The 24,681-nt window shown below is 42.5% G+C and overlaps 2 protein-coding genes across 2 annotated transcripts in view; one reads left to right on the top strand and one right to left on the bottom strand.

The window, feature by feature from the left end:
* LOC138953228 (uncharacterized transporter HI_0519-like) overlaps nt 1-10,492 on the top strand; it is an 18,095-nt gene extending 7,603 nt beyond the window's left edge. The window contains exons 7-12 of the mRNA XM_070325028.1: nt 1,502-1,627; nt 2,626-2,759; nt 3,413-3,581; nt 6,572-6,829; nt 7,393-7,573; nt 9,747-10,492. Of these exons, the coding sequence (XP_070181129.1) occupies nt 1,502-1,627; nt 2,626-2,759; nt 3,413-3,581; nt 6,572-6,829; nt 7,393-7,573; nt 9,747-9,763 (885 nt within the window). The 3' untranslated portion in view covers nt 9,764-10,492. The remainder of the gene's footprint in view (nt 1-1,501; nt 1,628-2,625; nt 2,760-3,412; nt 3,582-6,571; nt 6,830-7,392; nt 7,574-9,746) is intronic.
* Nucleotides 10,493-11,913: 1,421 nt separating this feature from the next.
* LOC138952683 (uncharacterized) lies at nt 11,914-12,657 on the bottom strand. The gene has a single exon (XM_070324381.1). The coding sequence runs from the start codon at nt 12,655-12,657 to the stop codon at nt 11,914-11,916; it is 744 nt and encodes a 247-aa protein (XP_070180482.1).
* Between the last annotated feature and the right edge of the window lie 12,024 nt (nt 12,658-24,681).

Genomic DNA, 24,681 nt, shown 5'->3' with positions numbered 1-24,681 from the left:
GCGCCGAAATAGCTGCGATCTGCTGGCCGATGTGAATGCGTGATGTATTGTATAAAAAAAATTCCATCTCACACGGCATAAATAAATCCCTGCGCCTTGAATATGTGCGCGATATAAATTGCATAAAAAATAAAAAATAAATAAAATAAAATAAAATCCCTGCGCTTAGAACTGTACCCACGGAATACGCGCGATATAAGCCTCATATTGATTGATTGATAGAGTCCGTCAACGCTGCTGCCAACATCTTTCTTGGACTGGTGAGTATCGTTGGCGATCTTTGTCACGATTTCAATGTTGTACCAAAAATGTGTGCGGTAAAATGATGGACACCTCGCACTGTGTGAGTGTCGTTGACGATCTTTGTAAGGAGTGCACTCTGTGACTGATTTTGTTTTCGGGGAGAATTTGGACACTACGGCAAAAGAGTCGGTCACCGCGGCTTCCAAGATCTTCATCCGCATGGCAAGTTCACTGTGCCGGAACAGTGCAAAACGTCCAGCGCATACATTGTTATGCACTCAGAGAGAGAGAGAGAGAGAGAGAGAGAGAGAGGGAAAGAGAGAGAGAGAGCACCCATTGCACACCGGTTCGACCGAAGCTAAGTGAAGAATAAATTCCTGTTGTGCAGCGGGTTAAAGTATTCCCTCATACCTCGGAGATATACCTTCACTCGCTCGCAGCGACGTCACGTGACGGAAAGAATGTTATCACACCATTGAAATGACATTCTTTCCGTCCCCTATAGGCGACGAAATAGGTCAAATTTTGTGCACTTTTTAGTGGAAAATGCTTCGATGCCGGAGCGGGTACTGGACCCAGTGCCGTTGTAGTGCAAGTGCACTACAAAGGCACTGCACCCAGTGCCGATAAGCGACAGCATTCTGTTCCACCATCTAAAATGTCACGTGACGTCGCTGCGAGCGAGTGAAGGTATATCTCCGAGGTATGAGGGAATACTTTATCCCGCTGCACAACAGGAATTTATTTTTAACTTCTCTTCGGTCGTAGCGGTGTGTAATACCTCGAGAGAGAGAGAGAGAGAGAGAGAGAGAGAGAGAGAGAGAGAGAGAGAGAGAGAGAGATCATCAGTTCAGTAATAATCGGGTGAATAAATTCTGACTCTTTCGCAAATCACAGACGTTATTCAAGGGCTTATTCATCGTAAGTGTGTGCGTGTGTACATGTAGGCACGCGTCTGTGTGTTCCGGTTAAATTTGATCTCTCTCTCTCTCTCTCTCTCTCTCTCTCTCTCTCTCTCTCTCTCTCTCTCTCTCTCTCTCTCTCTCTCTCTCTCTCTCTCCGACCGATTAATTATTTAATTGATTGACTAATTGATTCGTCTCAAGCAGAATCGCCTTTTATTTTATTTGTCGGTCAAGTCATTCAGGTCAGAACTGTTCGCCGTTAGGACGGGAAGATTCTCCAGAATTTAATTATTTCACTGATTGATCGACTGATTAACTAACTAATGGATTAATTTAAGATTGATTTGTCTCAGGCAGAAGCACCCCTGCTGGTCAAGCCGTTCCTGAAAGATGTAACGGAGTCGGAACTGTTTGCAATCATGACGGGAGGATTCGCTAGTATCGCGGGGGCTATCATGGGAGCCCTGGTTGCTATTGGGGTCAGCATTTCTAATCTTTCTCAGCTTTTGGTTTGAAAGCTTGTAGAACTACTGTTTTGGCATGTCACAATTTTAATTTATCTTTATGACTTTGTTTGAAGCATGTTTAGGTTTCTCTGTGTTTGAGTATGCTTAAGTCAAAACGAAACGTTCACTAGAGCTTTGACCTAGCGGTTTTCGAAATGATAATGAGAAATGAACAGAATAGTAACTTAGCTCAGTTCGGCATTGCTTCTTCAATCTCCAAGAATAGGATATCTTTAAATTTGTTGCATCTTTGATCTCGCCATCTCTTAACTTTAAAGAAGACGTTTGAAATGGGAAAGTTAGTAGCCTATCCAGGGTTGGACCTAGTGCGTGAGAGGGAGGGGCTTCCAAAATAAGGCGTACAGGAAGAGTGCTGGCCAGGTTTGTTTGTTTGTTTGTTTGTTTGCTCAACGCCCAGCCGACCACGAAGGGCCATATCAGGGCGGTGCTGCTTTGACATATAACGTGCGCCACACACAAGACAGAAGTCGCAGCACAGGCTTCATGTCTCACCCAGTCACATTATTCTGACACCGGACCAACCAGTCCTAGCACTAACCCCATAATGCCAGACGCCAGGCGGAGCAGCCACTAGATTGCCAATTTTAAAGTCTTAGGTATGACCCGGCCGGGGTTCGAACCCACGACCTCCCGAACACGGGGCGGACGCCTTACCACTAGGGCTGGCCAGGTGGGCCTTCCCCCAAGATGCTATTGAAATTTAGCATTTGAAAAGGGAATTTTGTGTCTCTCCTTGGGAAAAACATAGTGCCGGGTAACGGAGCAGGACGGGGGGTGCTTCCGGAACCAAGGACCCCCCGATTTAGCATTTTAAAAGGGTATTTTGGGTCTCTCCTTGGGAAAAAGAAAATTTGCCGGGTAACGGGGCAGGAGGGGTGGGGTGCTTCCGGAACCCAGTCCCCCCCCCCTAGTTCTAGACCTGCTATCTGTTTCTGATGTCTTATTGGCAGATCCCGTCCAACCACATCCTAGCGGCTAGCGTCATGTCCGCCCCAGCGGCCCTGGGTGTGGCCAAAATCATGTGTCCAGAGACAGAGGGAGATAACAGTAGCACCACCAAGGACGCCTACAAAGTCAACTTGGGGTGGGTGTTTTTTTTTAAAGGAAAAGATCCTGTAATCCATGTCAGAGTTCGAGGGGTTAAAGAAACACGAAAATACCCAGCATGATTCCCCCGAAAGCGGCGTATGGCTGCCTGAATGGTGGGGTAAAAACGCCGATACACGTAAAAACCCACTTGTGCGAAAACATGAGTGAACGTGAGAGTTTTAGCCCATGAACGATGAAGAAGAAGAAGAAGAAGGGTTACTCCCCAAAACGGAGTAAGGCTACCTTAATGGTGGTGTAGGACGGTTATATACACACAAAAATCAACTCTCTGGAAATTCGAATCGGTCGGGACTGTATATTGGCTGATTTTAGCCTAAAATACCTGTTATGTTATTGTTATTGTTATTGTCCGTTATGCGTGATGATGAGGATGCTGCTGCTGATGATGATGATGGTGATGATGATGGTGATATTGATGGTGATGATAATGCTGATGCTGATGTTGGTGGTTGCGATGATGATGATGATGATGATGATGATGATGATGATGATGATGATGATGACGATGATAAGGACGATGATAAGGACGATGATGACAATGACAATGATGATGATGATGATGATGATGATGATGATGATGATGATGATGACGATGATTTCATGATGATGACTCTTGTGTGTTTTCAGAACGTCGACCAACCTCCTAGAGGCGGTGTCGCAGGCGGCTGTGATGGGTGTATCCATCATGGTGACAGTCAGCGCCAACGTCTTCATCTTCATGATCTTCCTCACCTTTGCCGACAACGTCTTCCAGTGGTTCGGCGAGCAGGTCGGCATCCACGACTTCCCCTTCACAGTAAGTCACATCATTTAAGGCGGCCCTTCATTGAGCCCGAAGTCGACTTCGCGAAGTCTTTTTACCAAACACTCAGGGCTAGAGCTTTGTGCGGTCAGTTTCGCGAAGTCTTTTTACCAAACACTCAGGGCTAGAGCTTTGTGCGGTCAGTTTCGCGAAGTCTTTTTACCAAACACTCAGGGCTAGAGCTTTGTGCGGTCAGTTTCGCGAAGTCTTTTTACCAAACACTCAGGGCTAGAGCTTTGTGCGGTCAGTTTCGCGAAGTCTTTTTACCAAACACTCAGGGCTAGAGCTTTGTGCGGTCAGTTTCGCGAAGTCTTTTTACCAAACACTCAGGGCTAGAGCTTTGTGCGGTCAGTTTCGCGAAGTCTTTTTACCAAACACTCAGGGCTAGAGCTTTGTGCGGTCCGTTTCGCGAAGTCTTTTTACCAAACACTCAGGGCTAGAGCTTTGTGCGGTCCGTTTCGCGAAGTCTTTTTACCAAACACTCAGGGCTAGAGCTTTGTGCGGTCAGTTTCGCGAAGTCTTTTTACCAAACACTCAGGGCTAGAGCTTTGTGCGGTCCGTTTCGCGAAGTATACTTCGCTTGGACGACCTCCCCCAGTTAATGCCTGTCCTCAATTGGACGACCTCCCCCAGTTAATGCCTGTCCTCAATTGGACGAGGTCGACTTCACAAAGCTTCCGGAACGAGAATTCGTGCCTTGATTGGACTACTTTCAGCATAGCTTCGCCAAGTCCAAGGGAACGCACTCTGCTCTTTGGGTCTTTCCTGGCAAAATTGTATAGGCATAGATAAAAATGTCCACCAAAATACCCGTGTGACTTGGAATAATAGGCCGTGAAAAGTAGGATATGCGCCGAAATGGCTGCGATCTGCTGGCCGATGTAAATACGTGATGTATTGTGTAAAAAATATTCCATCTCACACGGCATAAATAAATCGAATAAAATAAAAAAAATAAAATAAAAATAAATAAATAAATCCCTGCGTTGTACCCACGGAATACGCGCGATATGAGCCTCATATTGATTGATTGATTGATTGTACGTCCATCTTGAATCAAAAAAGCACTCTTCTTTCAAAAAGAACAACTTCGTCACAGCTACTCAACTCTCAACTCAACTCAAATTTTATTGGCTTCAATTTTCATGGAAGAATTTGTCTTGCGCTTGGGAGAAAGTAAGAGTATAACATATAAAAACAGCATTCATATCACATTTCATGTATCACACACAGTAATCACTAGTATAAGCCTACAATTATCACATTTGTACCTGTATCATACATGCAAATAAATAGTATCACATTTCCACGTATCACACACAATATATACATTACATAACATACAGCAAGCTTCCATCTCCCGCGCCCCCCCCCCCTCCCACACATACATATCCTCGCACGTGCGTCGACTCCATACAAATGACATCATCAGTCCATTAACTAAAATGCACAATGACTAGTAGTGGGTACATGATACTTAATACGTGCTCAACTAGACCTGCTAACTAAAATAATAACAGAAACAAAAACAAGGAATGGGCACAACATTTACACGTGTGTGACCTACTTACATCAGGTGCCTGTGATCTATAAATAACAATGATTGCGTTTAAAGTAAAACATGAATAATGCCGATGTTTACTAACAATGAATACATAACAACTAAGATAAGAATGTATGTGCTTTCATAATATGATTATTTTATAAAACACAGTGGGGAAATTTGGAAAATAATTTTTATACGAAACTGCGCACATCGAGTCGAGCTCTGTAGCGTGTGTGTTCGGAGGCAGGAGACACACATGGCTGTGGATATTAATTGTTCGGTGGATTAAAAAGGATACCCCGACTTCGGCAGGGCAGAAGGAGGTACAAGACGGTGTGCTGTATTGCTGTGTGTGTGTGTGTGCTGTGCAGACATTCTGTGTTATGTGCATGTTCTATTCTAGTCTGTCCGTAGGCTTCCTCTGAGGGCCTATTGTGTACAAGGGGAGGTCACTTCCGCCTTATAAACAAACACATGTGGAGACCCACAGAAATACCATAGCATCGTAATGAAAGAGGGCAAAAATACTGATAACAGCAAGGTAAGACAGGTCTAGGACATTATTTCTAGGACTGACTAAGCAATAGAACAACATCATGATCTTCATAAGCAATGATAGTGAGAACAAAACAAAATTCTTACTACGGCGTAGCTTCGCATGTCAAAACTTGCGAAGCGATGTAGTGGACGAAGTACTTCGCCGTAGCTGCGGGTTTTCGGTATAAAGACTTCGCGAAGCTTCGCGTAGTCGACTTCGTGCTCAATTAAGGACGGGTTTAAAGAGACGAATTTTCGTTCCGGAAGCTTCGCGCATGCTTTATGGACCCGGTAGCGATTCATTTGCTCCTCATTCATTTACTTGATATCGGTGACACAAAACTAGAGCTTTGACAACATTTAAGTAATATTGTTATAGAATTATAGAAATATTGTAGTATTTAAAACTAACAATATATATCCATCAGTGTATATATCAGAGTTTAATTTCTATGTTGAGCTCACAAAACACACAGGTATTGGTAGAAAAAGTAGCGATGAACGTACAGCCTGATATTAATGGGGCGAAGCCGACTTTGCGAAGAAACATCCCCCGCTAGTAACTGGCCAATAATGTCACGTGGGAAAGTTTGCCTCAATAAAAGCAAGAGTATTTACTCTTTCACAACCCATACAACCCGACAGGGGCTAGGTGTTGGAAAAGGTAGGGCTGAGATATCATGTAGAGACGGTGTGTATATGTCCCACCCTCGTGTCACCAGTGTGTCACGTAAGTCGGGCAGTGTATGTCGGGACTCAGGCCCCCTTCGCTCTACAGAATTCTGTACATGATTCTCAGCCCTATCTTTTCAAACACATAACCCCGGATAGCCATAGAGAGACCTCAGCTTTAAGGAGAGCCGTAATAGAAAGTATCTCAGCGTGTATTGTGTCCGTCCAGCGCCTGCTATCCTACGTGTTCTACCCCCTGATGTACCTGTGTGGTGTCGACGCTGCTGACCTGCTCACCTTGGGCCGACTGGTGTCCGTCAAGATACTGACCAGCACTATCTTCAGCTACCAGCAGGTGGCCGCCCTCATAGACAACTCGGCCACCCTTAGCAACTACACCAAGGCAACCAACGGCTCCTGGCATTACCAAGGCGACGACCTTGTCCTTCACGACTGGAACGTGACCTTGACCGGCGGAGTGCTGACGGTATACTGAAACTTTTTGATATGTCAAGCAATTAAAAAAACAAGCAGATTAATTAAAACAAATTTAAATAAACTTAGTACAATAAACTAGCACTGAGAAAGAAAAAGGAAAAAAGGTTTCATTCGATGAGGTCAAGGTGGAAGGGAGGGTGTACGTGTATAAACCTTCTCTGTTCGTGGACCTTCTCACTTATTTTGCAATAACTTTCGAGCCAATTAAGCTTTTCCCACAAGTATGGGTGTATCAAAAAGAGCTCGAGAACCCAGCTTTTCTTTCTTTAAACAGCAACAACTAGGTGCTTAGAAGGTAAGTGCCGACAGATGGTATTGCAAGAATAAGACGAGGCGCAATGACCATGGGAATTTAAAACCCTCGACTGCACGCCTTGCAGGATCGCCTAGCGTCCTTCTGTTATCCCTGTATCCTCTCTACAGGATCGCCTAGCGTCCTTCTGTTATCCCTGTATCCTCTCTACAGGATCGCCTAGCGTCCTTCTGTTATCCCTGTATCCTCTCTACAGGATCGCCTAGCGTCCTTCTGTTATCCCTGTATCCTCTCTACAGGAACGCTCCGTGGTGATGTCGACGTACATCCTGTGTGGGTTCAGCAACATCTCGTCTATAGGTATCTGTATCGGCTCCATGACCTCCATCGCCCCCAGTCGCACCAAGCACATCCTCAAGCACGTCGTCATGGCCGGGGTGGCGGGGAACATCGCCTGCTTTCTCACGGGCTGTGTTGCGGGTCGGTTTGTGACGGATTTGTTAGATTTTGTTTGGATATTTGTGTGTGTTAAAATAATAATAATTATAATAATAACAACAATTATATAATAATAATAGTAATACTGAATGCATAACCTTTATAAAGCGCGTGTATCCAGGGTTTAAACTCTGCTCAAAGTGCTGTACAATCATTGGGGGAGAAAAACAATAACATAACATTAGTTGCAGTGCAATCAGACACATAACACAGAATAACAATCGAACTTCATTATTCCTTAGAGCCCCGGGCCCTGAGACTGCTATTCGGGCGGCGGTGAATAGTTTCAATGAATTTGTTTCTTCTTTTTAAATGTTATGATTTATTTTATTTTATTATTATCCCTTATGGTTGTCTTGTGTGATATAAATACTCGCTTTTTCTTAATAGATTTTGGAAATTCTGCCAGCAATTTCGACCGAGAAACGAGTGAAAACGCAGGGAAAATTGTCGAGCATGTGGAGAGAAATCGATTTGCTGTAACTGTGATGGCTGAGAAACAAATACTAAAATAAAACTTGCTGATAAAAACTACATCAGCTAATCTTCCATTAAAAACAAACAAACAAACAAACAAACAAACAAACAAAAAGAAGCAAAATAATCTTAAAAGAGTATCAGATTTCTGTCTGGCAATAAAAGTTCAGCCATTGGAAGTTACTTTTCCAGCCATACCCAAAGAAGACTGCTTCGAATGAAAAAAACCCCACGTGTTTGCAAAGTGCACACGCAGTCTTATAACAAAACAACTTGACATTTAAGTTACATTCAAAACTGTCTAAATAATCCGAGGAGAGTATCTGACTCGTCTGGCAATAAACATGCAGCCAAGGGGAATACTTGTCTTCAACCAGGCTCAGAGAGGATTGCTCAGGGCTAAACAATTGTAAAGTGCACATGCTCTGTTATCGACAGAACAGCTCTGGCTAATCTTTTGGACACACAAACCGGAACACGGACAGCTTTGTCAAATTAAGTGGTAAAACGTTTCCATAATCCCCTCCCGCTCGACACGCGAAACGCTGAAAGAACACCTTGCAATTTTCGGTCGTACATTTTTGTGTGTGGTAAGGAATTTTGTGCAGATTTCAGGCCCTTTTGATCGGTTGGTAGTATTAGTTTGTTTGTTTGTTTGTTTGTTTGTTTGCTTAACGCCCAGCCGACTGGTAGTATTAGTACATGTAGTAAAGTAGTAGAAGTTGTAGTAGTAGTAACCAGTTGAGGCAGTAGCAGCAGTAGTATTAGTATTAGTTAGACCTAGGTAAGAAGATGTCGAAAAGGCGGAAAGAGTTGTTGTTCTTGTTGTCGTCCATATTGTTGTTGTCCTTTATATGTATCTGTTACACTGTTTATTAGTTGCTTGACTATTTTTTTGTCTTCTTTTTGTGCTGGATTTTGCCGATGTTGTCTCCATTTCCTGAAATGACTTTTTGTTCAGGGAGAGAACAAGAACAAGAACAAGAACAGATTTTTAATTGTCTAAGGCCACAGCCCCTTACAATAGTGGTTAAAATAACAGCAATAGTATCTGCACAGTTATAAATTATAGTCACGCATAAAATTCAACAAATACATTAAGACCCTGATGACATGTCACTGAACCTGATTTATAAGGGTTCGTCTCTTCTGTAACACGAAGAACACAAATTGCTGAAGCTGTTCATCACATTATCCTCATTACTGCCACAGAAATACACAAGTTGTTGTTGCAGCGTCTTAGAGTTCGAGATTTTCAAAAACTTTGCTCGAAGGTCTTGATAAAAAGGACATAAAAATACAACATGGTGTTCAGAGAGAGAGAGAGAGAGAGACATAGAGAGAGGGAAAGAGAGAGAGAGAGGGGGGGAGTGAGGGAGGAAGGTCTATCTGGCTTTACTGATGTTCACATGCCTTTTATGCTGGATGAAGCCATGTACAAACAACAAGTTCCGTTTTCATGCTCTTACCCTTACATACGAAATAATAGTTATACCTCCATTCACCCATACTATGGTTTGATATCACGTTTAGACAGGCCGCATGCAAATGATAGTAAAACATCGCGGTTTATGTTTGTTTGCTGTTGTTTAACGTCCCTTGAACCGCCCTGGCTGTGAGGGACCGTAAATCAATGTTAATTGAATACTGATGGTCACGTGTGCTATGTATTTTGCAGGTCTTCTCTACATATAAATCCTTCAAACAAGTGCCCGAGGTTGGGAAAGCAGCAGGAACAGATTAACCAACGCATTGACTGCACACGTGGACCCAGGAAACAACTATAGATCTAGAACGAAATCCACTGGTCACTGCGTGCAAAAAACAACTTCAGGTCTAGATTGAAACCAGACTTTAGTTTATCTATTTCGTTTAGAGTGTATGCATAACAAATCCACCCAGATTTCAGTAGCCACTGCATGCAAAAAAGGACATATTTAGACCTGTCTAGATGTAGTGGAGGAGTGGAAGGGGTAGTAGATACACGAAGCCCAAGTCCAAGCGTCTTGTTTCAACTTTTTATTCAAGAAAACAATGCAAGGAAACGTAGAGGCCGAAGGCGAAACCCATAGACAGCAAAGCAAGTGTAGTGTCGTGTTCAGCTGCTAGGAGCGAATGCATCCTTATGCGACGAAAATACAGTTTAACGACCTCTCTGCTTAGAGCAATTTGGGTCAAAGATATCAGAGCCGAAGCTCTACGATGTGTGCCTGGGTGAAGATGAGCAACAAAAAAAAACAAAAAAAACAAAACAAAAAAAAAAAACAAAAACAAAACAAAACTTTTACTTTCCGCAATGGAAATGCTGGAAGAACAGGATTTAAAATCAATTCCTTGCAGGGGATACACGATTGTAGAGATTTATTCTTTCATTCCGAGGCAGAAATGCTTTTGTATTCAAGAAACGTGGAACGTTGCTATTCCGGAAGGGAATTGATTTGATTTGTTGGTACTTTAGAATAAAATTGTGAAAGCATCCTTATGCCGGTGTCCGGCCTATACTTATAGCCCCGGCGCGGACTGCACAGAAAGCACCGTCCGCCGAGAATAAAAATCGCCTGAATACGGCCAGAAACACGGAATCTGTGTTTCTTACACATGCTTTACCCTACGTTATTTAAACAAATACATAACCAATCCTAACAAACAATACATCAAATTAAAGCTACGACCTTTAGCTTTCTATTGCAATAGATCACATTTCGGAAAAACTTATATTTATTTAGTAGGATGCAAAAACAATGGTCCTAGTGAAGGCACTGAACCAACTTCAGTGCGGAAAATTACAAAACTCTCTAAACTGGAATAATGGACAAACTCATAAATCATACAGATAAAAAGAAGAACCCTAGACAAACATCATGATATGCGTTACTTGGGGGAAAATTATACATTGACTTAGTACGAAGCGGTAAAGTCCGAAAGTAAATGGAATCGGCTAAATTCCTGCGCAAGTACCTGTCTGCATAAATTAGCAATCTTTGCAGAGGAACCAAGCATCACTCATTACAACCAAATCCTTATAAACAAACTAAAATCATATGCAACATAGATACGGGATATGTAATAGTGATACAAAAATGACAAAACAATGATTGAAAAGACAAAGATGAGTTTGTGAGAATCAATTTCTCTCGACGATACATGAAAACCGGTCAAGGTCAGAGTGACGCTTTGGTCAGTTCGAAGCATTATCGTAAATAACACAATAATATGCAGCCATCCAGCCTAATCAGTGACTTCTATGCAAACCTAAATATAATTAGGACCGTATCAAAGATAAAAGGGACTTTGAAAGATAGAAGTCAGGTAGATATATAAAGAAAGGTATTTTATTAGAATTTGCGCCGGCAATGGTGCGCGCGCAGCATCGTATCGTCTGCTATGGGGTGGGTATCCCGTTTGTACTGTACACAAGGCTGTTTCGCTATGCGATGATTAGAGTGTTTAGGGTAGCGAAGTGCACTTGGCTACATCCCCCCCAACTCTTTTACATATCAGCGGCCGCGCTGATTTTAAGAAAAACAGGAAAGCCTAAGGGCTGAATTTATCAAACCATCTTAGATTATCCAAAAAGAGAAAAATTGCGAAATTTGCCTATGACTTTCTATATGTTACTGAGAAAATCGACAATTACAAAAACATGTTCTCGTGATCAGTACCAGCTTTGCTAAATCAGAAATGAGGCCTGCATTTTACAAAGTGTCTCACATATGATCAAAGTACTGCGTCAAAAACATAAAAGTGCAAACAATCAGCAGTTTCATGGGAAACATTGCAACATTTACCAAACCATGGCAATACAAAATGGCAATGAGATGACTGAGACATATGGTTCAATCAAGTTAATTGTTACCTTGCATGCAAGCAATTCGTTGTGACCGACGAGGTGCTGGTACCGGTTGAGCAACAGGTGCAGGAGGAAGCACAGCAACCACAGCCGGACCCGCAAGAGCCGCAGGTCTGGGCCTTGGAAGTGTGATCCAGAGTTCGTCATCACTGTCACTCTCAGAGTCTGTTTCACTCGGCACTGAGGTAGCCGAAGACGGTGTATCTTCGTCTTGATTGTCAAGAGTCTCGGAGGCTGGCAGCAAGTCCTTTCTATTGACCGCTCGCTCCGCGTCACCAGCTAAAGGCGCGACGAGGTAGACATGCTGATGTTCAGCGACGCGGCAGGTCACCCTGTAGATGTCTGGCTTCCAATAGTCCTGGATTTTGTTGCGCCCCAGGACCCGGTTCCGCAGGTAGACGTGGTCGCCAACGTTGAGGCCGTGGTCTGCAGCGCGTCTGTCAGTGAGCGCTGTCCTCTTGACCACCGCCTGTTGAAGGTGGTCAAAGGCCTTCTGATGAGCCTCTGTCAGACGCAGGCAATGTTGCCGCACCCAGTCGATGGTGCCGCTGGCTGCTGGGGCTGGGAAGCCCAACATGTCGTCAACGGGCAGCCTGGGTTGTTGCCCGAAGAGCAGGAAGTGTGGTGCGAAGCCCGTGGACGCATGGGGTGTGTTGTTGTAGGCCTGGACCAGCTCCGGGAGATGAAGGGGCCACCTGGTCTTCTGCTCGTGGTGCAGGGAGCGTAACAGGTTATGCATTGACCTGTTAAACCGTTCGCACTGGCCGTTGCCCTGCGGATGATACGGTGTGGTGTGACTCTTTTTGATGCCTTACATGTCGCAGAGTTCCTTTATGAGTTTGGATTCAAAGTCTCTGCCCTGGTCACTGTGGATTCGCTCCGGAACCCCGAAGCGCTGGAACCAGTTGTTGACCAGGACTTTCGCCACCGTCGCAGCTTCTTGATTCCTGGTGGGAATCGCCTGTGTGTGCTTGCTGAAGACATCAGTGAGGACGAGGACGTTCTCGCGGTTGTCGCTGGCGATTTCTAGCTTGGTGAAGTCCACGGCGAGGACCTGAAGAGGGCGGCTGGCCAGCAGAGGCGTAGAAGTGGTGTGGGTCGTCGAGGGGAGACGACCCATACAGCAGCGCTGACAGTTGTCGAGGTACTGCTTCACCTGGCTGTACATTGCTGGCCAGTAGACCCGGGACTGAAGAAGTTGCATGGTTCTGTCGTAGCCCTGATGACCCATGTTGTCGTGTAGCATGGCTAGGACATCTGGACGGAGTGTTGACGGCAGGACGAGCTGGAACTGGGGCCCGTGGATTGAGTCAGTTACCTTTCTATAGAGGACGCCATCTCTCAGATAGAGACGGTCGTGCTGTTGTACAAGGCTGCGCAGCTGACGGTCTTGGCCTGTGGCAGGTTTGGTGGGCCAGGTCGTTAAAACAGGCCCGATGGTGCTGTCTTCCCTCTGAAGCCGTTGTAGTTCTGTGGACGACAGCCGAGGGAATATTGTCTCAGGCTCTGCTTTTGTGTCTGGATGATGGAAGGCGGGAGCGACGTCTGGGCTGGCGGCAGCCTGTCGCTCGCAGCAGATTTGTGAATAAAAATCGCCTGAATACGGCCAGAAACACGGAATCTGTGTTTCTTACACATGCTTTACCCTACGTTATTTAAACAAATACATAACCAATCCTAACAAACAATACATCAAATTAAAGCTACGACCTTTAGCTTTCTGTTGCAATAGATCACATTTCGGAAAAAAACTTATATTTATTTAGTAGGATGCAAAAACAATGGTCCTAGTGAAGGCACTGAACCAACTTCAGTGCGGAAAATTACAAAACTCTCTAAACTGGAATAATGGACAAACTCATAAATCATACAGATAAAAAGAAGAACCCTAGACAAACATCATGATATGCGTTACTTGGGGGAAAATTATACATTGACTTAGTACGAAGCGGTAAAGTCCGAAAGTAAATGGAATCGGCTAAATTCCTGCGCGAGTACCTGTCTGCATAAATTAGCAATCTTTGCAGAGGAACCAAGCATCACTCATTACAACCAAATCCTTATAAACAAACTAAAATCATATGCAACATAGATACGGGATATGTAATAGTGATACAAAAATGACAAAACAATGATTGAAAAGACAAAGATGAGTTTGTGAGAATCAATTTCTCTCGACGATACATGAAAACCGGTCAAGGTCAGAGTGACGCTTTGGTCAGTTCGAAGCATTATCGTAAATAACACAATAATATGCAGCCATCCAGCCTAATCAGTGACTTCTATGCAAACCTAAATATAATTAGGACCGTATCAAAGATAAAAGGGACTTTGAAAGATAGAAGTCAGGTAGATATATAAAAAAAGGTATTTTATTAGAATTTGCGCCGGCAATGGTGCGCGCGCAGCATCGTATCGTCTGCTATGGGGTGGGTATCCCGTTTGTACTGTACACAAGGCTGTTTCGCTATGCGATGATTAGAGTGTTTAGGGTAGCGAAGTGCACTTGGCTACATAGATCTAAACCAGGCTTTAGTTTATCTATTTAGTTTAGAGTTTAGTTGTTTTCATCCACTCAGAGTTCAGTCAACGTGTACAAAAAAAGCCGGCCAGAGGAGAAAAAGTACATTTTAATCGATACACAAAGCTACTTAGCAGCCTAGAGAATCTCCATACAAAAGGTTGGAATGAGGGAAGACGCCGGCCTCCCAAGCGGAAGGTCGTGGGTTCAAATCCCGGCCGCTGCCGCCTGGTGGGTTAAGGGTGGAGATTTTTCCGATCTCCCAGGTCAACTTATGTGCAGACCTGCCAGTGTACACGCAAGCACAAGACCAAGTGCGCACGGAAAAGATCCTGTAATCCATGTCAGAGTTCGGTGGGTTATAGAAACACAAAAATACCCCGCATGCTTCCTCCGAAAGCGGCGTATGGCTGCCTAAATGGCGGGTTAAAAACGACGGTAACCCTAAACCCTACACTGACGTAAACATCCACTCGTGCAAAAACACGAATGAACGTGGGAGTTTCAGCCCAAGAACGCAGAAGAAGAAGAAGAAGAAGAAGAAGAAGAAGGAATGAAGGAAAAGCAGCTTTCAATCCGAACATACTGTTAACTCCATGCACACGGCGGACGAGGGGTAACTTGTGAACCCATGGGAGAAGGAAGGCCTCGTTGTTGACACAAAAGAAAATCCATGGAAGGAAAATAAGCTGTGGATACAGATCCACTTAGGGGACTGTGGATGGAGGTGTGCGTGGGGAAGGGCGGGAAGGGGTTGGGGGGGGGGGGGAGGCCTGTTCTGTGCATGCAGAAAAAAGAGGAATTACATGCGCTAAACGTCCGTTACTGTTACTAGACCACAGGGTCTGGTTCCATAAGAAGCCTAGAAAATGAGTTCCGTTGTCTCGAAAAGGGTACAATGATTTGACATCAAATTATCTCATGACATGGTATGTGTAGTCAGAAACAAAAATGTTCTCACACTTAGTATTGCACATTCTCTGGAAAATTGCAACATAAGGGGGGGATAATCACCCAGTGTTAGCCACAAACAGACAGTTGCCGAAATCAATTTTTATTCATTTTAAAATATTTTTTTCTCACAAAAACCTTGTTTTTTTAGGGGGCATGTGTTTAGAGTCACACCTCAAGAAGTTTCTTTCACACAAAAAAATTAAAATTAAAATTAAAATTAAATTTTTTTTTTCTTTCTCTTCAAATCAACGTTAACCTTTGCCGGATGCCGCTTTTGACACACACGCCCGACGATGCGGGTTTGTCTGAACCCATACATTTGAAAGAGGGTTTTTACCGTTTATTTCTCTAACGACGGGGTGGGTTCAGGAAAACCCACAGCGCTACTTCAGTGGGTGCATCGAGTTTCTCCCTTCACCGACTTCTTGCAGGGGAGGGAGAGGGGGAGGAAGAGGGGGGGGGAGAGACTGAGAGAGACTGAGAGAGACTGAGAGACTAAGAAAGAGAGAGAGAGAGAGACTAAGAAAGAGAGAGAGAGAGAGACTAAGAAAGAGAGAGAGACTAAGAAAGAGAGAGAGAGACTAAGAAAGAGAGAGAGAGAGAGACTAAGAAAGAGAGAGAGAGAGAGACTAAGAAAGAGAGAGAGAGAGAGAAACTAAGAAAGAGAGAGAGAGAGACAAAGAGAGAGAGAGAGAGACTAAGAAAGAGAGAGAGAGAGACTAAGAAAGAGAGAGAGAGAATAAGAAAGAGAGAGAGACTAAGAAAGAGAGAGACTAAGAAAGAGAGAGAGAGACTAAGAAAGAGAGAGAGAGAGACTAAGAAAGAGAGAGAGAGAGACTAAGAAAGAGAGAGAGAGAGAGACTAAGAAAGAGAGAGAGAGAGACTAAGAAAGAGAGAGAGAGACTAAGAAAGAGAGAGAGAGACTAAGAAAGAGAGAGAGAGACTAAGAAAGAGAGAGAGAGAGACTAAGAAAGAGAGAGAGACTAAGAAAAAGAGAGAGAGAGACTAAGAAAGAGAGAGAGAGACTAAGAAAGAGAGAGAGAGAGACTAAGAAAGAGAGAGAGAGAGACTAAGAAAGAGAGAGAGACTAAGAAAGAGAGAGAGACTCAGAAAGAGAGAGAGAGACTAAGAGAGAGAGAGAGAGAGACTAAGAAAGAGAGAGAGAGAGACTAAGAAAAAGAGAGAGAGAGACTAAGAAAGAGAGAGAGACTAAGAAAGAGAGAGAGAGAGAGAGAGAGAGACTAAGAAAGAGAGAGAGAGAGAGACTAAGAAAGAGGGAGAGAGAGACTAAGAAAGAGAGAGAGAGAGAGACTAAGAAAGAGAGAGAGAGAGACTAAGAAAGAGAGAGAGAGAGAGAGACTAAGAAAGAGAGAGAGAGAGAGACTAAGAAAGAGAGAGAGAGAGAGAGAGACTAAGAAAGAGAGAGAGAGAGACTAAGAAAGAGAGAGAGAGAGACTAAGAAAAAGAGAGAGAGAGACTAAGAAAGAGAGAGAGAGAGACTAAGAAAGAGAGAGAGAGACAAAGAGAGAGACTAAGAAAGAGAGAGAGAGAGAGACTAAGAAAGACAATGACAATGACAATGACAATGACAATTCTTTATTTTACGAGGGTAACAGAATAAGCATTGGTATACTTTTTTGCATCTGGCCCTCGCCCTAAAGAGGGACTAAATCTACTATAATAACTACTACTACATACTTACATAATTAGTAAAACAGTATAAGTTTATGTACATAAGTGCATTATATGAAACATTGTAGTTTATAAATGTTCATGACAAGGTGCAAAGTAAAAATTTGCAAGTCAATTAGAGTCAGAATACTATATGCAATAGTACATCAACTCTGTAAGACAATGGATATTATGCAGAACATCATAATTTCGTGAACAAAACAATAAATCAAAAGTGAGTGACTGTGTCCCAAAGGACATAACAATCAAGAATATACTATTTTCATTAAATGGGATATATATTTGTTTTTGAAAGAATCTGTGCTGGTAGCTTCCCGTAAGGCATTCGGAAGAGCGTTCCAGAGACGGCCACCTGAATAAACTAGACTAGACTTAAATAAGTCTATCCTAGGAAGAGGAGTGTTAAATTTCATAAGGTGGTGTGAATTCTTCAAAGAGAACTTTGAACAAATGGTTTGGGGTAGAGTTTCGGATATGATTTTATGCATAAAGATTCCTTTGTTAAAAAGCAGTCTTGACTTTAGAGGTAAGATCCCTAAATGTATGTAGTCTAACTCTGTGAGGGTAGTGTGCTTTAGTAATACTACTTTTAGTGCTCTTTTATGTAATCTGCTGAGTGGTTTTAAGGAATTTTCACTTGCGGAGTCCCATAGAGTGGATGCGTAATCAATAACAGATTGAATATGAGCAATGAAGAATAACTTTCTGGTTTGGCAGTTCAGGAAGTGTTTAATTCTAGATAAGAGATACACTTTCTTCGACACCACTTTACTAAGTTGCTCTATGTGGGTTGACCAAGACAGGTTGTTATCGATATTAACACCCAGCAGTTTGTGATGGTCGACTTTTTCCACTATTTCACCATCTATCATTAAAGCAGGACCAGCTGAACAAATATTCTGGCGTTTTTGTCTTGTTGTTATGACCATATATTTGGTTTTCTTTGGGTTAAGAGACATATGGTTTAGTTCAGTCCACTCTGTCAACTGGTTTAAACTCCTTTGAAGTGATTCTGATAAGCGAGTTACATTTGTGTTGCTGGAGTGAATTGTGGTGTCATCTGCAAAAAGTTCACATACATTTTGAATATGTAGGGGGAGGTCATTAATGTATATAGAGAAGAGGAGGGGTCCTAAAACCGATCCTTGTGGTACACCGTATTTTACTTCTTGCATGCTCGACGCCGAGGCGTTTGTTAGTACAGTCTGTTGTCTGCCGGTGAGAAATGAACTAATAAGTTTGACAGTTTCGATTCCGACGCCATACAATGCAAATTTTCTCAGTAATAACGTGTGATCAATAACGTCAAAGGCTTTAGCAAAATCAACAAAAATGGCACCACAGAATTCATTGTCGTTTATTTTCTCCAGCCATTGATCAACAAGAGAAACTAAGGCAGTATGGCAGGAATGGTTAGCTCTAAAACCTGATTGTTTAGGGTGAAGTAAATTGTTTTGGTTAAGATGCATTAGAATATGTTTGTTAATGTGTTTTTCAAGTGGTTTTGATAAAACAGACAATATTGAAATTGGCCTATAGTTTGATGGGTCTTTTTTATCACCTGATTTAAACAGAGGAATGACTTTAGCCTGTTTCAGGGCGACTGGGAAATAATTTTTGTCTAAACAAAGATTATAAAGGTAAGTGAGTGTTTCAGAAATTACAGGGGCTGACAATTTAAGAATCCTACCATCGAGGCCGTCGATTCCCCGGGAGCCTGTTTGCTTAAGGTGTGTAAGTGCGTAAAAAACTTCAGGTACTGTAAGTAGAGGAATATTCGCTTGACTTGAAACTTGTTTCGACTCACAATATTCTTCTAACACTTTCAAATTGTTCAAATTGGATTTGTCATTTGTAATAATTTTTTCAGCTATTTTAGAAAAATGCGTGTTTAAATCATCAGGGGATATGTCCTTAACACAACTTGAATGACTGGCAATCGTTTTATTTGTAAGTTCATTTATTGCTTTCCATATATTCTTTGAATTTTGCTTTGATGACGCTAGGTCATGAAAGTACTTAATTTTTTTTGTTCGTTTAAGTGAGTTTACTTTATTTCTCTGTTCTCTATACTCTGCTTCCTTGCCAACTGATTTTAAGAAATCACGATGGCCAATAGCATCTTGTAATTCAGTATCAAACCATTTAGGTTTTACTATTTGCTTGACTCTCTTAATTCTCCACGGGGCATGTTTATCGTATATTTCTGTAAAGACATTTATCCAGTGTGTTATTGCATCATCAGGATCCGTATAATTATAAACATCAGAGAGAGAAGAATTACTTAAGTCTACAAGAAAAGCGTTCTCGTTAAATTTAGTAAAGGAGCGGTACTTTACTGTCTTGTGACCAACTTTGGGGATTTTTACACCCTTTCTTGACCACGTGAGACAAACAGGAAAATGATCACTACAGCCGTTGGTTGGAACACAAACTTCTGCAACGTTACGGGTGTTAGAAACATAGACATGATCTATCAAAGTGCTTGTAGATGCAGTAACCCTAGTAGGGGTGTTCACGACTTGTTTGAGATCATAAAGGTTGAACATATCTAACCATGGTTTATTTTGTTTTAATAAATCAATGTTAAAATCTCCTAAGAGAATGGTTTCTTTTGATTCTAACAAAGCAGCATCTAACATATGTGAACATTTGTCCGTCCAGTTTACACGTTCTGCTGGATTTCTATAGCAGAAACCAATAAGCACTGGAGGTGCCTTTTTTAATTTGACCTCGATCCAGACGGATTCCACAAACTGTTCTAAATGTGTTAAACGTGTGTAGGTCAATGATTCACTTATATACACAAGCAATCCAGTTTCTTTACATTGTTGGGGGTTTCTGCGTACAACACTGTAACCTGGAACACAAACCTCAGAATCCGAAATCGTGTCAGATAGTCTTGATTCTGTAAACCCCATAACATGAAAATGTGTTCCTGAGTTTAAAAGCATGGTGGAAACTTCGTGTAATTTATTAATTGCATGGTTTATATTAAGGTGTCCAATACGAAGACCCTCTTTTGTGGGCCATGAGGTAGAAGAATTACTCATGATAAATCTCAAAACAGTGTTTTCACGTTTTAAGAAGAAAAGAAAAAGAAAAAAAAGAATAAAATCAAAATTACTTTAAAACAGCAAAAGTAATCAATAATCGATAAGGAGAAAATATTGAATTATACTATACACAGATACACACAGAGATGCGACCAATGGAGTTTAACACTTGGTGTCAAACTCAAACGAAAGACAAAACAAAGAGAGAGAAAAAAAAAAGAAGCTACACTACTTTACACAAAGAGAAATAAGTAGACTTAAGAGTAACAAGAATTAACCAGAGCAGATTAACTCAAATTCAACGAGTAAAATGACCCGACAGTGAATAACTGAAACACCAGTAGTCACGTTAATGACACGCGAAGATGAATGACGAGAATGGAGGGCTTTCACACAGTCCCAACTTGATAATAGCGGACACAGTATCAGATCAGAATCATCAGTAACTGATTCAACTCTGAGCGTTTTTTGGCTTCACAAAATGTATCGACACAATCATCAGTTGTAATAGAGTTCTGATTCTCAAGAGTGCAAGGAAAGCTTAATTAAGAATATTCACAGATTCACTTGCATAATTGCCTTTAAGCACACGCTGTAGACCTAAAAGAATAATCAGTCACTGCTAATATACTTTGAAGAATGAATTGTCAGTTTGTGACCAAACTCTCTGTCTTTCAAAACTTCAAGCGTTTCCTCTGCAACAACGTTATTTTGCTCACTTTAAGGCGGTAAGAACACCTTAGTTTTTGTTTCTAATTTATAGTAATACGGCCATTATGTATAATCAAACATATCCACAACACTTGTATTGTTGTTGAATTTAAGTTTGCCTAACACACACACACACACACACACACACACACACACACACACACACACACACACATACACACACACACACACACTTGGTGATACTCTGTCCTTTTAAATGATTAGACAAATGTTCCTTCAGTTATGCGGCTGTTACTATGAAAGGGGGGCTGTGTGTATCGCGGGACTGCTGGGTCATAGCAGTACCACGGAGGGAGCACAGGCTGGCCATAGTGGGCGGGGAAGAGTGAAGGGGGCGACCTCTGTTGACCCTGTTGCTGTTCGCCGTGCCATCCGTAGGGGGATGGCAAGGGGGGCTGTGACCTCCGTTGACCCTGATGCTGTTCGCTGAGCCAGCCGTCGTGAGGTGGCAAGGGGGACTGAGACCTCTGTTGACCCAGATGCTGCTCGCTGTGCCAGCCGTAGGGGAATGGCAAGGAGAGCTGAGGCCTCAGTTGACCCTGACGCTGCTCGTAGTGCCAGCGGTAGGGAGGTGGCGAGGGGGATGTGGTCTGACGTCCTGGCCCTTGGATGTGGCGATCGTTGGTGGTGCTGTTCAAGAGAGAGAGAGAGACTAAGAAAGAGAGAGAGACTAAGAAAGAGAGAGAGAGAGAGAGACTAAGAAAGAGAGAGAGACTAAGAAAGAGAGAGAGAGACTAAGAAAGAGAGAGAGAGAGAGACTAAGAAAGAGAGAGAGAGAGAGAGAGACTAAGAAAGAGAGAGAGACTAAGAAAGAGAGAGAGAGAGAGAAACTAAGAAAGAGAGAGAGAGACTAAGAAAGAGAGAGAGAGAGACTAAGAAAGAGAGAGAGAGAGACTAAGAAAGAGAGAGAGAGAGACTAAGAAAGAGAGAGAGAGACTAAGAAAGAGAGAGAGAGACTAAGAAAGAGAGAGAGAAAGAGAGACTAAGAAAGAGAGAGAGAGAGAGACAAAGAGAGAGAGAGAGAGACTAAGAAAGAGAGAGAGAGAGACTAAGAAAGAGAGAGAGACTAAGAAAGAGAGAGACTAAGAAAGAGAGAGAGAGAGACTAAGAAAGAGAGAGACTGAGAAAGAGAGAGAGAGAGAGAGAGACTAAGAAAGAGAGAGAGAGAGAGAGAGAGACTAAGAAAGAGAGAGAGAGAGACTAAGAAAGAGAGAGAGAGACTAAGAAAGAGGGTGAGCAATAGGAGACTGAGGGAGAGAGAGAGGGGGAGATATGGATGGGGTGGGGGGGAGAGAGGGGGAGGGAAGGAATAGAGAGGGAGGGCGCGAAGAGGAAGAGTGAGAGACAGAGGGGGGAGAGAGAGAAAGTGTGGGGGAGAGAGAGAGAGAGAGAGAGAAGGAGAAGTAATTGTAAAAGGAAAAAAGAATGTCCAGTAAAAAAAGCAATGTCCATTTTGCATGTAACTGAAAAAACATATTGTATAACATATTCCAAACAAGCACGCAGACGGAAGAGAAAAAAAGTTATCAAGAAAGAGAGAGAGTGCGAGTAAAAGGGTTATAAGTTTACAGTAGGCGACATCACAATAACAATAAAAACCTTTTCGAATAGTATCCGCTGATGGGACCAAAATAAAGTCTGATCTCCTTAAAAAAGAAAAAAAAAAAAGCTGGTTTGTGTGTGTCTGTCTGTGGCCGGGTATGATGACAAAACAGCTTCACTGACTGAGACGGGAATTGCAGGGTATGTTCTTTGCCACTCGAGTCGTGTCGAGAGACACGTTTCGCCCAAAATACGTACCCACTGAGACTGTTGTTAGGCCCTATTTTGTACCCAGAGGGCGAAAGCGGCGGTGTGAATGTATGCTGGCTAAAATTGTATTATAGAAAAGAATCAGAAGCGTACTAAAAACAGATTAGTTTAGTTATGGTTGGGAATGTTTTCTGCACTAAGCAGTCGCAGTTTTTGTTTGAATTTTAGGCGTTTTGTTTAAGCACAATCACTCAAGAAAACTTGATTTCAACGAAAATGTGACTACGTTGGAGAGAAAAAAAATGGTAAAAACACTAAAGATACGCAGTCCATTGGTATGCTATCCACAAAAATGGATTTTTTAGACTCTCTTTAACTTTAGGGAAAACGTGCATAATGCCTAGATGTATCGCGAAGAAGTACGAGAACAAAATAAAAGGGTACCCTTGTACTCAGTGTTTACGCGCCCCAGACTTTTCCATTTCTGACAGTCACGGGCCCCAGTCTTCCCTTGTTACGTGCCCCAGGCATTGAAACTTTTCTCTAACCTCCATTTTCATGTATTTTTTAGCTAGTTTTACGTGACAGTAGTTGGAGGTTTTTGCATTTCAGTCAAGTAACGCAGGCTTGTTCTTTCTTCAAGTTGTTACAGTTAAACACATAAATTTCAGATGCACACTACGGTCACTCTGATCATGAGCTCTTTGACGATGTTATTAACCACGCTGTTAATGCCCATAGAGACAACGAACTTACAATACGGGTTCTCACACTAAATTCACAGACTGGGAAAAGATCGTACGTACAGAAAGATGTTAAAGTGTTCCCATCAATTCTTCAAAAGCATGTTAAAACTTTGATTGCGAAAGAAACCACACACAAAATTTGAAATCGTGTTTGATGCTGCAAACAAAATAAAATTTCCAGCAATTTCAACAACAACAACAACAAAAAAACACAAGAGAAAAAAAATATATAAGGTGTAGTAAAAAGAAGTTAAGTTCAGTGACTTTCATATTAATTGGGAAAATGTGTGTCCGAAATTTTACAAAAGATAAATTGTTGTACTTGGGTATTTGTAAATTATGTTTGTCCTCGTTAATTGTGAACAGGATGTATGTTTATATAAAGTTGAAAGTCAAGATTGGATTTGTTTAGCCTACGCGCGTGTGTGCATGTGTGTTAGACATAGACATAGACATAGAACACTGTATTATCTCAATTATGAGAAACTCGGGTGTGGTGAATCATAATAAACGACATAAAACGTAAGAACATAAATAAAATATCGAGGCACAAATACTCAGCTCATAATAGTGTGTGGTAGGGGGGGATGAGGGGTGCACACGCACTCACAAGTGTGGATGGTTACCTAAGAGGCGGCACTGGGTGCAGTGCCTTTCTAGTGCACTTGCACTACAACAGCACTGGGTGCAGTACTCGCTCCGGCATCGAAGAATTTTGCACTAAAAAATGCACAAAATTTGACCTATTTCGTCGCCTATAGAGGACCGAAAGAATGTCATTTTGAACATTGTTATGACATTCTTTCCGTCAAAAAAGTCAATTTAACGGTGTTAAATGAAGCGAACATCCACACAATTAGGTTGCCATCCAGAGTTTAGGTTGCCATCCACGTGTGGATGGTTGCATTATGGTGATTTAGGCAACCAAACCTGTGGAAACGGGGGTGCACACACACACACACACGCACACACACACATGTGCGCGCGTGCACGCAAACAAACGAATGAATAAACAGACGCACAACTACACACGCACGCACGCACGCACGCACGCACGCACGCACACACACATACACACACACACACACACACACACACTCTCTCTCTCACACCTCTCTCATCTCTCTTACCCCCTACCCCCTCCCTCCCCCTTTGAAATGAACCGTGTGTGTTTATTCAATAAAATGTCTTACGTCTTACGTCTGTCTCTCACACACACACACACACACACACACATACACACATACATACACTCTCTCACACACACACACACACACACACACACACACACACACACACACACACACACA

This window comes from Littorina saxatilis, linkage group LG17 (assembly GCF_037325665.1).
Source record: "Littorina saxatilis isolate snail1 linkage group LG17, US_GU_Lsax_2.0, whole genome shotgun sequence".
Classification (NCBI taxonomy): domain Eukaryota; kingdom Metazoa; phylum Mollusca; class Gastropoda; order Littorinimorpha; family Littorinidae; genus Littorina; species Littorina saxatilis.
The sequence above is the reverse complement of the archived record's forward strand: the minus strand, read 5'-3'. Positions and strand labels throughout refer to the sequence as shown.